At 46.7% G+C, this 14,149-nt stretch overlaps 2 protein-coding genes and 1 long non-coding RNA gene across 3 annotated transcripts; 1 reads left to right on the top strand and 2 right to left on the bottom strand.

The window, feature by feature from the left end:
* Nucleotides 1-343: 343 nt before the first annotated feature.
* Nucleotides 344-7,802, bottom strand: LOC120974978 (uncharacterized). Its single transcript, XR_005770656.3, has 2 exons — nucleotides 7,650-7,802; nucleotides 344-879 (listed from the first exon to the last, which is right to left on the bottom strand). It is a non-coding gene; the product is annotated as an uncharacterized lncRNA (long non-coding RNA).
* On the top strand, nucleotides 3,127-6,831 carry LOC109782140 (uncharacterized). The gene is made up of 2 exons (XM_020340738.4): nucleotides 3,127-5,471; nucleotides 6,157-6,831. The coding sequence occupies exons 1-2, from the start codon at nucleotides 3,237-3,239 to the stop codon at nucleotides 6,607-6,609; spliced, it is 2,688 nt and encodes an 895-aa protein (XP_020196327.3). The 5' UTR covers nucleotides 3,127-3,236; the 3' UTR covers nucleotides 6,610-6,831.
* A 2,890-nt stretch (nucleotides 7,803-10,692) lies between the features above and the next one.
* Nucleotides 10,693-11,448, bottom strand: LOC141040775 (uncharacterized). The gene is made up of 2 exons (XM_073506894.1): nucleotides 11,109-11,448; nucleotides 10,693-10,970 (listed from the first exon to the last, which is right to left on the bottom strand). Exons 1-2 carry the CDS (start codon nucleotides 11,446-11,448, stop codon nucleotides 10,693-10,695), a joined length of 618 nt encoding a protein of 205 aa, XP_073362995.1.
* Nucleotides 11,449-14,149: the final 2,701 nt, after the last annotated feature.

The following is a 14,149-nucleotide window of genomic DNA, read 5'->3' as shown; positions in this document are numbered from 1 at the left end:
ACCGCGCCGGAGAAACTGCTGAATCGCTTCGTGCACTTGGTCGCTCTGGTTGAAAGGTTTGGCAACGCGCTGGGCACGCTGGCGTTCACGTGGGCAACCGTCGTCCTGCTCGGCGGCTACCCGGCTGAGCTCCGCCGGAAGGATGACTTCTGGTTTACGATAACCATAGTTTTCCTGGAAGCCGCCAGGTATGTTTTTTCTTTCTTTGATGAAGCAATAATAAGATGGCGGCCTTTACAGCTATATTCTCTCGATTATAAGTGAAACAAAACGGTGCCGCACTTGCAAAAGAAAAGAAAAGGTGATCCAGTAGATAGTTTTTTTTTTTTTTTTTGAGAAAGAGTTTCCTCTATGATTTCAATTATTAGAAATCACCAAGTCTTACAACTGACACCAGGCTATTGCCAACTTACATCACAGCAGCAAATCCTACGATGCACACTCCTTGAAGATGAAAAAGAGCCAATCCCACAGCCTCCCTCCTTTGAAGTGCAGATTTTTACCCAATCTAAGAAACTGACTAGGTTTCACAAACGCAAAACGCAACCACCCAGCACAGCCCTGAGAAATCTCACAAGCCGGGTTCTCCAGGACGACTCAAGCAAAAACAACCAGAACATCAAGTTCAGAACAAACGATAACTAGTAGCATAACCCCCAACAGTTCAGACTGAAGAAATAAGACAGGAGCTACATGTATAGATCGATGACAGAATAAATCTCCCAAAGGCTTTCACCAGTGTGAAGAAACTTCAGAAGATCACGTCGCCGCAGTCCTGTGAACGGCTCTCCATCCCAGCACCGCCCTGAAGATTTCTTCCGCCAACAGTACAACTTTTTTTACGCCCTCCGTCATTATTCTTCGTCTTCTTGGGTTTATCTGCAATATAAGCCAATCATGAAGCATCTTGATCATCAGATTCATTGGTACACAGGGATCATAAACCCTGTTTTTATCGAAAACCACCCTATTTCTAAGCTTCCAAATTGTCCAGAAGACAGCTGCAATCCCTACAGTCACGAGGGATTTCTCATCTTTGTTAAATTGTTTCAACCATACCCCAAATAGATCATGCAAATTATCAGAAACTTGTTTCAAGTCAAAAGCAAACTGTGTAACATTCCACATCATTTTTGCCATAGAACACTTAAAAAACAGATGGTCCACACTCTCATCTTGCATGCAAAAGGGGAAAGTTTTCTCTCCAACCCACCCTCTACGAATCAAATTATCTCTAGTCAAAATACTGTTTCTAAATACTAGCCACATAAAGATTTTCAATCTAGGTGGCATTTTAGTCTTCCATAAGAAGTTATGTGGATATTTGACCCTATTCTCAATCAGAAATCTGTAATAATAACAGTGTATATCCCTTTTTTGTCCAGGGTCCAAACAATCTTATCTCTATCATTATTTAGCACCACACTCCGACAACTGTCTTTAATGTGGTCCCAAAGTTCCAAAGAATCCCCATATAGGGTTCTTCGGAAGGCAACATTATCCAAAACTTTATCAAATATATATTTAACGATTTTTTTTATCAAAGCATATGCTATAAAGCCTAGGAAAGACATCCTTCAGGGCTCTATTATTAATCCACCTATCTTCCCAAAATCTTACACTTTCCCCATTCCCAATCTCAAACCTACACAAAGCCAGGAAGTGATCTTTATGTTTAATAAGCTCCATCCAGTAAATAGTTTAGCTTGTCCTCTTAGAGGAACAAAGCCAAAAACTAAAGAGCCCACATGCATGCGCAGAGTACAGTTCCTGATGTCCAGTACAGTTGTCCCGATATATGTATTGCCCAAAATACAGATATTTTATAGGTTTTGTATATTGCCTGACAATTGGCTGCGGCCAGGGGTTGAAAGTGGCAGTGGATAATTCAAAATATCCGATATTTGTATTCGAGAAAATTCCTATTCATATCCGAAACATCCGCATCCGAACTAGAATGGAAATGGAAATGGAAGGTGTCCGGATTTATTTTGCAAATTCAAATACAAATATGGTATGGAATTTTGACACAAATATGCATATGGAAATGGATATATCCGTATCTGAATAAAATTACGTGAACTAATTTGAGAAATACTTGTCCCAATATGCCAATTATCCAACATACAAGCCTAAGAAGTGCTCAAACTTTACTTTTTGTATGACTAAACTTAGAAATTATTACGCATCACAGTAGTATTCTATTTATTCATAAACCTGTCTATCATTGACTTACTGTATGTTGCAAGTTGATTATTTGTTGTCACATAACTATTGACTTATTTTATTTAACTAATATGCCGTTACTATTCGTATTCGTTCCGAATCGAGTAACCAACCGATGTGTATCCGTATTCGAGTAGCATCCTCACCACATTCGTATCCAATAACATCCGTATTCGCATTTGTATTTGTTTTGAAAATATGAAAACGGAAGTTGGAAGAGCAGTATCCCATCCGCATCCGATCCGTTTCCACCCCTAGCTGCAGCACAAATCCTATGTCGCTGAAGAGGAGGATGTTCCTCTCCTTCAGATGCTACATGCATGCAACCTGAACTAGATGACTGCTTAGGTCTTAGGGCTCATCAATTGCCAACAAACGCCTCCCGTTATGTTGGCAGCCTTGCCTTCGCCCCGTTGGGTCTATATCGAACATTTTTCATTCTTTGTTTCTGGTACTATTTGTTGCAAACGATTTAATGGCTTCAGTTAGTTAAAGTCGGGCAAGCGCCTCCTTTCTAAAATTGCCAACAAACACTTCCCCAACTCTCCACTCACAACATTCCTGGCCAGTACTTGGGCATATTGTTTGATATCCTATATTAGTAGATACACCAAAGTCAACCCATTGCCAACCCGACATCAACTACTTAAAACCTTGGAGATAAACTGCTCGAAGTCCAATCAAGAAACAAGAGTTATACCAGCATAAAACATGAATTTTCCGTTGGAGCATATCTTCTAGGTTAATTGCAGTACATTCTTTTGAAGCAGTTGTCATTTTTACTATTTCAAAGGACCCAAAAAGTTGCTGCAAGCCTTAGAATAGGTAAATTTACCCCTGTCAGGGTCTTGTCAAACCATCAATACTAACTCAAACAAAATATATATGGAAACAATACGTCCCCAGTTGTACATGTTTGGCACTCAAAGTCTAGAGCTGTATTCGGGTAATTTCAGAATTCTTATTGTATTTTAAATACATGCATATGTCATCCTTGCATTGTGGATTGTATGTTGCCTTTTTGTTTAATTATACCATCTTGTATTTATTTCAGGATGTTCAGCCGCAACAATAACCTGGATTATCGATTGTTCTTCCGTTCCAGAGGTTCTTTCAAGTCTCTTAGCTGGAATGCTATGATCTTGGTGTTATGTTTTTCCAATGTCCTAGTGTGCATTCTAATCTGGAATAAGTATGCAACAATACAAATACCAGCTTTGCCCTTGGCAGTGCTTGCGATTAGCCCATCTCTGTTTCCAGGAGCTGCACGACTACTCATATGCAATCTGCTATGCCGTGCGATGTCATTATGGAGCCCAGTTGTTGCAGTCCTATTGCTTGGTCCCTCTGTACCATATAGCTTCGATGAGGATTTCAACATTCACAAACTCAGTTTCAAAAACTCAATCGCCAAGCTGACAATGTACCTGATACTATTTGTGGTCGTGCTCCTAGCGACAATCAGCAGGCTGCAATTCCCAGGTATCATGAAACTAGTAGACTTGACTCTCGGCAGCAGAATAATATATTGGCGTCGAGTTATTCTAAACTTGTGCATGCTAGCTGCAGTAGCGATGTTTGTGTTCACTTTTGAAGGGGTCGGATGGATTGTGATTCTCATATTAAAATTATGTGGCCTAGTAGTAATAGTGTCATTCGGAAACCTCCAGATTCCAGCAGCAGTATTGCGCATCGTGCTGGCATTAGTACGCCTTAAAGCACAAAGCTACTACGGCCATGATGAACATGTTGACAAGAAAATCCTTGGGGACAAGACAAACCTCGTGCCATCTCTCAATATCTTCTACGGGATGGTGCTTGGCCAGGGAATACTTTACATTGTTGCCTGCATCCTTGATGTCTTTTCATGCATCCTCCTGAGATGCCTCGCCCGTGGTGCTAGATTCAGAGGTCCCCGGGCAGTGGAATATGTCAATTTGTACTATGCCTATGCCTTTGAGAAATGCATGGAGGGCGCTGTGTTTGCCCGAAAGAAGATCAGCCTCATCGCATTTGCAATGGATTCTTTAAAGTCAGACTCACCCAAGATGCAGCTCTATGGACTTCACATGTTGCACATTTTCCTAAAAAATGAACCTCTCAAGACCAAAGCCATCTCAAAACTAGCGACTTCCACGAAGACAGTAACTGTCTTATTCAACATGTTGGGCTGGACAAGTGAAGGGGATGCAAATATTAGATCATTTGCCGCGAAGGTCATAGCTGAGCTTGCTGGTAGCCTCCGAGCTGTCTCTGTCCCTGGGGCAATGCAGCTCATAGCCTCACTTCTTGATACTGTTCACCAGCAGAAAATAAAGGATCCTCTCCTAGACATTGGTAGCCTAGAGGCAGAACAAGATACCCTGATTCAGCAAGTTGCCATGGACGAACAGAGGACACCCATGCTTAAATGGTTGAAACAGATGGCAGTATATTGTTTGGTTCCAAGGGAGGAGCCATCTAACATGGATGGACAAAACTCATGTACACTCAGATGCTGGAAGCAGATTACCAAATGCTGGCATATTCCAGAGGAGGAACCATCAACGGACCAGGATCTGCTCCCTGTACTGGGCATGTTAATTCTTGACACTCTTGCTAGCTTTGATATTGAGAACTGTATAGAAATCAACAGATCAACAGGCCTCATTTCAAAGATCATAGATTTCACAAGCAACAGAACTGACATGACCAATATTAGTGAGATAGACCAGGCATTGCTGAAAGGTTCATCGTTGAAACTGCTGAGAAGACTTGCAAGTACTCAAGGGAAGTTTGGGGTAACTTTGCGACAGGAGATTTCAGAACATCCCTTCCTTTTGAGCAACCTTGCAGCGATCTTGGAAGACAGTGGGAGCAGCCAAGAACTTAGGGAGCTAACAACAGAAATCCTTAGAAACATTTCCATGGATGCAAACACAAGGGACGAGATCGGGAAGATTCGGGTGATCATTAGCAGGTTGATGCATGCATTTCTTAACCGAGAAGCAGCCTCAAGTACATATTCAGATAAGTTACGAAAGTCCGCCGGGCAAGCCCTGGCAGTGCTAGCAATGGACAGTGTGAATAACTGTTTGGTTATGTTAGCCGAACCAGGGTATGTATTCATCAAGGAGCTCGCATTTATGATCCATGGGGACATGTACAGGTACGTAGCAGCAAGCTTGTTGCGGAGTATGTGCATGCATGCTCAACCTAAGTTCAACAACTCTGAACTGAAGGAGTTCTCTCACATCTTGCGAGAGGTGAGCCCTGAAATACAAGTAAAATTAGATGTTGCACCTGTTGTTGCTATTGAAGTGTATATGTGGATTGCCTAGGCTCTTTCACTAGTTCAGACTTTTGGTTGCATTAGCTAGTGCATGAAGCTTACACATGGTATCAGAGCCCATTGTCTTAAGTTCGAGTCCTGGCTTTCGCAATTTATCCAAAAGATTGTCGTTGCCTCCCTTTGTCCATGTATAGGCCTCTTGAGCCATACCTCTGAGTCTATCCATGTGTTGACTTTCCGCGTCGCACGTGAGAGGGGGTGTTGAAGTGTATATGTGGATTGCCTAACCCTTTCCATATCAGTTCAAATTTTTTGTTGCGTTGGCTAGTGCATGAATCTTAACAGTTGCGGCATTTCCTATCTCACAAATTGTTAAAGAAAATTGCATGCATTCATTTTTTTTCTAACTATGGACATTTCATGGCACGGACATGCACATCATTCATGATATAGTTTATGTCATGCAACTAAGTAATTTCAATGTTGAGAGTAATAAGAAGTAAGAAGTATGAACTGCCAAATATACATAACATAACTAGAGAAATAGATGGCGACATGGCATCATCTTGGATTACCACCTGACCATATATATAGGTTCATATGCAGCAGAAGTTTACCATATTATATATGTTTACATCACTTAACTATTTCTATTATAGGTCTTGGAAGGAATAATGGATGCAGAAGGGGCGGAACTAGAGGTCCTTGCTGGCCTTAGTTCACAAATATGCCATGCCATTCCTGGAGACTTTGAGCGTGAACTTGAGCATGGTCAGATTAAAGAAAGATTTATAAACAGACTTGTCTGTGCACTTAACTCAAATATGACACCTACTGCTCATTGTCCGGGAATCAGGAGGGTGATAGTTGAACATGCCATACACATAATGGAGTGCAATCCTAGCTACACTGACTGTTTTAATAAATGCTGGATGATGGAAGCACTGCTGCGGGTAGAACATACACCTTCAAGGGCTGAAAAGTACAGGTTCTTCTTGGGCGATGCAGGACTGATGGAGCACAGTGTGCCTCTCTCTGCTCTTGTGGCAAGAGCAAAAGAACTGATGGGCCGTGAGTGGCGACAAGGCATCAGCAGTGTCACTGTCACCTAAACATGCATGTATTTGGATGATGTTGCACTACTGTCAATTTGCTCAACATAGTGGTGGGGTATTGATTGCAATCCAGGGATATCCCATGAATTTTAGTTGATATAAAACGATTGGGTTGTGTTGGCAAGTCTACATTGTGTGCCATAATAAAAGCAATGTAAATAATGGTTGTATTTGCGTTGCCAGACCAAGGAGAAAGAAGATGAGTTTGCTTTGTGATTTCAATGTGAAATGCCAAGTTACTTGTGCATTGTCGTTGTGTGAGTCTGCTAATTTCTCAACTGGCTAATACTGCTCCTCCTGACTAAGAAAGAACCTCAGTCATGGCTGGGTGGGAGGAGGTCGATAACTAGAACAACCTAATAAGATGGTAAAATTTCCAATGCAATTGGCCATTAACTACAGAGTACCAATCTCATAAAACCATGAACTGAACAGATTAGTTTGATGAACAACGCACACCGCCAGATCCTAGTACTACTGATAAGACAACTGTAAACAGTAAAGCGAACATTGCGTGCCATGATGAGAGCAACCCAAATAATGGTTGCATTAGTGTTGTACAAAGGGCTGTTTTAGAAGAAGATGAATCTGATTTTCGATTCAATGAACACCAATTTCAGTTCAGAACTGAAACTTTCTGTCAGTTAGTCTGTTTGCTCAACTGGCTAACACTGATATTGGCTAAGAACCATGCAATTTGGTCAGGGATGGGGGAGCCTGAGATTAAACGGTTATGCTGCAGTACAGACCACATAGTGGCACGGTAAAAGTGTAAATTTGAGGTTACTCCAGCAGACCAGCACCCCAAGTACTGAAATTTCTACCAATCTCACAATAAGCAGACGAACTGGGGAGGTTTGTGCTATATCTATACAACACACGCCTTCTTATTTTAGAAATAGCAGATCTATTCCCAATAACTCTTGGCACCAAACAACTATCGAGGGGGGCGCTCAGGCGAGCCGGGAGCAAATAACCGGAGAATTAAAGGTGCGCAGAGGAGGCGCCAACAATCGGAGGCCAGAAGGCGAGCGCACCTGTCCAATTAGGAAGAGGTGACCTCCAAACGGCTGAGCTACCCGTTGCGCCGCCGGAGAGGCGGAGGCGCACCCTGCCGCCGCTCTGCAAGAAAAGGCGGCCAGAAGGGGACGGGATATGTCTCGACCGCAGCGAGACACGGCGAGCGCTCGCCTCTAGCGACGCTGTAGTGGGCCGGCTACTTTTGTTTATATCCCAAAAAACAATTAAATATACATATTTAAAATTACTTTAATTAATTTTTTAGATGTTTGAAGCGTTAATAAAATGTTTGTGTCACTCATAAAAATGTTTGTGACATTAAAGTGTTCACATGCTTCACAACAATGTTCGTGGTATTTAAAAAAATGTGTATAAGAAAATGTTCGCATGATTTTTTTAAATGTATCATACAATCTAAAAAAATGTACATGTTTTTTTTAAATCACATGTTCCAAAAATATGTGTGACATTTAATAAGATGTATATATAATGTACAGTAATTGTGTACCTTCAGTCCCCTCGCAAAAAAATAATTTGTGTACCTTCAGTTCATTCTCGATAGGATTAGAGCGAGGCTCGCCGGCTGGAAGGGCCACCTCATGCCGGCATCGGGACGGCGGGTGTTAGTTCGGTGCGTCCTTTCTGTCATGTCGTCCTTCACGCTCACCATCCTGGGCACTTTGAAGAAATTCATTAAAGACATCGACAGGGTGTGTCGCCGCTTCCTCCATTGGGCTCAAGACAAGGAGCTCAGCGGCAGCAAATGTAAGGTTAACCGGTAGACTGTCATATCGCTGGTGGATCAAGGTAGCCTCGGTATCCCTGGCATTACACGCTAAGGCCGCGCGCTGAGGCTTTGCTGGCTTTGGCTGGCCTATAAGCAACCTGACAAGCCTTGGGTGGGAACCGACACTATGCAACGAGAAGGACCGTGCGCTCTTCGCCTACACAATCCCCTCACGATCGGCAATGGGGCGACGGTGAATATCTGGCACTCCTTGTGGTTGGGCGGCACCCCCTGCGCCTGGTCTACTCAATCCTTTACAATCACACAATCAGGAAGAATAGGACGGTGGTGGCTGCGCTGCGTGAGGATCGCTGGGTTCAGGATTTGCATCACAACAAAGTCAACGCTATCATGCAGGAAATCATATCGCTCTGGAGAGCCATCAACAACACCTGTATCATGCTCTCCTAGGACACCGACGACGACATCGCCTGGAAGCTCGATGGCTCGGGTGTTTACTCTGTGTGTTCGACTTATGCCATGCAGTTCACCGATTAGCCATGTTGCAAGTTCAAATCGATCTTCCAGAAGGCTTGGGTGCCAGGCAAGACCAAGAGGTTGGAAAAAAATGGCTACCTTTGCCCGCCGTGCATGAGAAGCCTCAAGTTGTCTGTTTATCTCTTCTGGGAGTGTCATGTTTCCATCTCAATTCGGAACACAACAACAACGTGGAATGGTCGCGATTCCCTGGATTAAGGGGTTTGGAACCAAGGGAGACCCGTGGCAGACATCGTGTTGCAGATCATCGCGACTACTAATCCAGGCCCGAGGAAGGGAACTAAAACCATGATCATCCTAATATCATGGCAGATATGATTGGACCGTAAATAGTTGCACTTTCAGAAAAAAGATGACGAGTGACAGGTATGTCATCGCATGAACGCGGGAATATGGAGCAATGAAGGCTAGCCGGCGCCAAATGCATAGAGACCCCATTCGGAGACATGACGTGAGATATAGCCATGAGCCGAGGGCTTTGGGAGGCTGTTTTACTTGATCACACACTTTATCATCTATTTTTCTGCTAAATCAATGAAACGCCAGCAAGTTAATCATTAAAAAGATGGCAAGTTGCTCTTTGTTGAAGGATGATTAGTGCCCATGACGACTAAATCCCATGAGAGAAAGGCGGACGTCTGCGATTTTTTTTTTTGAAACAAGTCTGCGATATTATGGAATGGGAGCAACAACACATCGGAAGACGCAATGAACCACCACTTATTCGTATCATCCGTGCCCTGAACAGGAACGTCTAGAATAATTCCCAGAGCATCGCCATGCGGAAGGAACGAGCAGCACGATTCACCGATCTCGCGTCCCCATCTGTGGTGAATGTGTGGATCCCTGTTTTGCTTTAGGTCACTGATGTGCGTTAGATGCACTTTGAACGGCTGACGATTGCCCGCATGTGCCCACGGGCAAGTCACCTGATCTCTGTCCTGCTGGTTGTATTATTAACCATGCAGCCGTCTCAGTACTGAGGCAAAGCTGGAGCGTAATCTCCGTGTTGCGCGGGCTATCACTCGCGTCGTCGGGGTGGCAGTGGCGCAGAGCACATGCGCCCGTCTCCTCCGCGCGGCTGTCCCGGGCGACGCTTCTTGAAATCGCGCCTGCTCCTGCTCTCGGGGCCCGCGAGGGAGAGGCGCACCCGCCTTCTCTGCCCGCGAACCCACGCGGCTAATAAGCCCAACTCCACCGCGCGATGCCAAACGGACGTCCGTTTTGTCCGGATTTTGTCCGTTTGGGTAGGGATTTAGGGTCGTGTCCGGGCGTGTCCTGGGATGCGGTGGCCGTGTGCCCAGCGCGCGGCCGCATCCATTTGCCCCATCCTGTTTGTTAGGGCAAAAAATGCCCATATTCTCATCAAAACTAGTTTGCACGTCCAAATTTTTGTCTGAAAATTAAAATAGTTTTACAACCCAATTAAAATTTTCCTTAATAAATTTTTTTTACAACCAAATCGAAATTGTCTTGACTGAACATAAAATGAACCAATACGTCTATTGGTTGCCAACGTGATCCCACACGTGCTCAACCAAGTCATTTTGAAGATTCAAATGATTGTGCCAATCACGCATCTCACGGTGGAATTGCACAAATTGTTCAAATGTGGCCGGGTCTTGGTGCAAGGGCTTAATATTTTCACCTTGATAATCAAATACTTAGTCGAAGATACTCTCATTACGCTCGTCCTCGACGATCATGTTGTGCATGATCACACAAGCAGTCATCACCTCCCAAAGCTTCCTTTCATCCCATGACAGTGCATGGTTTCAAACAATACCCCACCGGGATTGAAGCACGCCAAAAGCACGTTCCACATCCTTTCTAGCACTCTCTTGCATTTGGGCAAATCTCTTTCTCTTCTCACCTTGGGGTTTCGAGATTGTCTTCACAAAAGTTGACCACTGAGGATATATACCATCAGCTAGATAGTATCCCTTGTTGTACTGGTGGCCGTTGATCTCAAAGTTGACAGGTGGGGAGTGGCCTTCTGCAAGCCTTGCGAACACTGGAGAACGCTGCAGCACATTGATATCATTGTGAGAACCTGCCATGCCGAAGAAAGAATGCCATATCCAAAAATCATGCGAAGCCACCGCTTCTAATATGACAGTGCATGCGTTGACATGCCCCTTGTACTGGCCCTGCCAAGCAAATGGACAGTTCTTTCATTTCCAGTGCATACAATCTATGCTGCCAAGCATGCCTGGAAAGCCTCTAGCTGCGTTGGTCGCCAACAAACTCTCTGTATCAGCTCCAATTGGCTGCCTCAAGTACTCTGGGCCAAACACCTCGATCACAGCCTGGCAAAACTTGTACATTGACATCAGACATGTTGTCTCACTCATACGCACATACTCATCCACCAGATCGCCTGAAATTCTATATGCAAGCATGCGGATGGCCGCGGTGCATTTCTGGTAAGAGGAGAATCCAAGCTTGCCAAGGGCATCCGTCTTGCACTCGAAGTATGGGTCATGAGCAACCACTCCCTCTTGGATATGATTGAACACATGCCTTGCCATTCGAGAACGGCGACGGAATTTATCCGGCTTGAATAGCGGGGTGTTGGAAAAGTAATCGGCATAGAGCAGGGCGTGGCCTCTCTTCCTGTTGCGGTTCAGGTTGGGAGCACGACCAGGGACTGACCCCCTGTACCGAGGAAGCTGCCGTTGAATATGGTCGTGAACGACCAGTGCAGCCACCACAAGATCTTTATCATCCGGCGACGAATCGTCCGATGAACAAAGAAAGTGATGGAAGAAAAACTGATCTCCACTGTCCATACCTTTGTTGGCAAAATGTCAAACACCTTGCGGTCGTGGTGGCGAAGAGGCCGCGATGATCACCTCGACGCGGCAGGGGTGGTTGCCGGCCGGCTACTGGCCGTTCTGGAGCTCTCGTCGGAATCTGCCGCGGCCGCCGTGGTACGTCGCCGGCGGTCGTGTCCCCTCTGCCACCGGCAAAGACGGCGACGGCCAAACCTCCTCCGATCGATGGCCAAGACTACGGCGAAAGCGCAGGCGTGGTGGCGGCCATGTCGAGACGTGGTTTCGTATGGACGGCCGGGGGCTGCGCGGTGAGGAGGCGGCCGGAGAATAGCGGTGGCGCCGGCGGCGGGGCGGGGCGGGGCGGGGAGAGAGGGTGAAGCGTTGGGAGCGGAGGGACTGCTAGTGTCCCCGACAGGCGGGCCACCGGGGGGAGGGCAAGGGCGTGCGTCGAGGCCGTCCGCGCGCGTCCGTTTCACCCCAAACCGAGCGTAAATTTAGACCGGGGATGGATCGAAAACGGACGGAATCCAGACATTTGTCTATTTGAGGCCGCGCGTTGGGCCGCGCTATTCGTCTGTTTTACCTTAAACGGACGCACCCGGATAAAATAGGGTCGCGCCGGTGAAGTTGGCAGCCCAACGCTACTTAGGGGCCCGACACCGCCTCGCCATGTCCGGGTGAAGATGCTCGATTCGATGCCCCGGCGCGATCGAGAGGCTTTTTGGTGCGCACCTGGCATTGGCATCATGTGTTTGCAACGATGTGGTGTGCAGCTGCGCAGAAGGATTCGCACGGAAGGAGCGCGGAGAAGACGCGCCTGCATGCTGCGAGGGGCCAGATGCCCAGTTCTCTCAGGCCATCGAGCGTACGAGGTTGCTTTCTTATGACTTGTTCTCAGGGGCATCATGGTTAGCTCAAGATGCCTGAAATTGCTTTTGCTTTTCATGGCGTCCGTAGACGTTTGAGGGGCTGAATTTGCAAAGTCCCGCTGTAGATGTTCTAAGACTTTATAGTCAGTGGGACGCTGTATTTTGTTTCTAGAATACGTCAATACGCCTCCACGGACACTGACCAGGACGCCTCAAATTAGCCACTTTGCATCCGCCTCTCTCATATTTCATCTCCTAAATCCATACAAAGCATGCAAAAGAAATTCTACGTGTTACATCTACGTACTACCCTAACTACTCTTCATCGTCGGAGATGTCCACGACGACGGTGTCGGGCGCCGGCTGGACGGGCAGGTAGGAGGGCTCCGGCTCATCCTCCTCCTGCTCGACCTCATCCATGTAGGCGAACATCTCCGCCTCATCTGCGGCCTCTTGCGCCTCCATCTCCTGCCGGCGACGGCGTCTTGCCTCCGCAGCCGACTCCCGACCGGAGGGAATCGAGGATGGCCTGCAGATCCCCGTCACCAGCGTCCCCCACATTCCCCTCCTCCGGCTCATCCCCCTCCCTCTGAAAGTCCTCCTCCTCGTCATCCTCCTCCCCCTCCTCCTCCGGATCCACTGCATCCGGAGGTAGCCCCGCCGCAATCCGGGTTTTGCGCCTAGCCCGGATCTGCTCAAGGAGCTCGAGCCGGTGCTCCGGCGTCATAAATTGCTCGCTCGTCACCCGGCGGCGGGGGGGGGGGGGGGGGGGGCGCAGGGGATGGGCATGGCTATTAGGCGGACGGGTGGAGTGAAAAGTGGCGGCGGCGACAGGAGGAGGAAAATGTGGATGGATAGTAGGGCTTCAGTGCCGCCGATCAACTTAAATAGCCGGGCAATACACTACGCGGCCCGCCGGAGCTGCGCCACCGGTCCTATGAAGGAGACGAACTTCGGACCGCCGGGTTTGAGGGCGTTTTCGCGTGGGACCCCTTTATCAGTCCGACGTGGTGGGCGTGCCCGGGCACTCCCATATCCGCCCCATATTTGGGCTGGATATGGGGGGTGCCGGTCAGCCCGGGCGTTTGAGACCTTTAGAGACGTCCATCTGAGTCGAAAAAATATGGCCCGTCAGTGACCGGGCGTATGAGGCGGGTTTGAGACGCCGGCTGTGTAGATGTCCTTAGACACGATAACTCTCGCACAATCATGTGGCCAGTCATTTGAAACAATTGGACGCCCCCTAAACGCAAATTCTTTGTGTGACGTATCATGCAAGATGGTGTGTGGACCGTGGACCGCCTCTGAAGAAGAGGATGGTCAATTTGTAGACTTTGTCGCTAGGAGGAAGCTGGAGACTGCCGCACACATCACCTTAAAATGTCGGTTTGGGCTTCATTATTTCAGTATTGGCAACTGGGACGATATCAACTCCTCCGCGGAGCTACCCCTTCACTGAAATGCGATAATCTTTGATGGAGCTACCCCTTCGCTGAAACATGTTTTTAGCAGGATCGAGGCTGAAGGCCATGTGTGGAAACAGGCTGTTCGAATTAATCTTGACATAATTTAAAAAAAAGGAATTA

The sequence above is a fragment of the Aegilops tauschii genome, chromosome 2 (genome assembly GCF_002575655.3).
Source record: "Aegilops tauschii subsp. strangulata cultivar AL8/78 chromosome 2, Aet v6.0, whole genome shotgun sequence".
Lineage (NCBI taxonomy): Eukaryota > Viridiplantae > Streptophyta > Magnoliopsida > Poales > Poaceae > Aegilops > Aegilops tauschii.
The sequence above is the reverse complement of the archived record's forward strand: the minus strand, read 5'-3'. Positions and strand labels throughout refer to the sequence as shown.

Excerpts from the sequence above, each read along its gene's own strand:
- LOC109782140 (XM_020340738.4), top strand. The coding sequence starts at position 3,237 with ATGTTGCCTTTTTGTTTAATTATACCATCTTGTATTTATTTCAGGATG. Across the intron at positions 5,472-6,156 it reads TCTCTCACATCTTGCGAGAG|GTCTTGGAAGGAATAATGGA; the intron begins GTGAGCCCTGAA and ends TTTCTATTATAG.
- LOC141040775 (XM_073506894.1), bottom strand. The coding sequence starts at position 11,448 with ATGGCAAGGCATGTGTTCAATCATATCCAAGAGGGAGTGGTTGCTCAT. Across the intron at positions 10,971-11,108 it reads CATGCTTGGCAGCATAGATT|GTTCTCACAATGATATCAAT; the intron begins GTATGCACTGGA and ends TCGGCATGGCAG.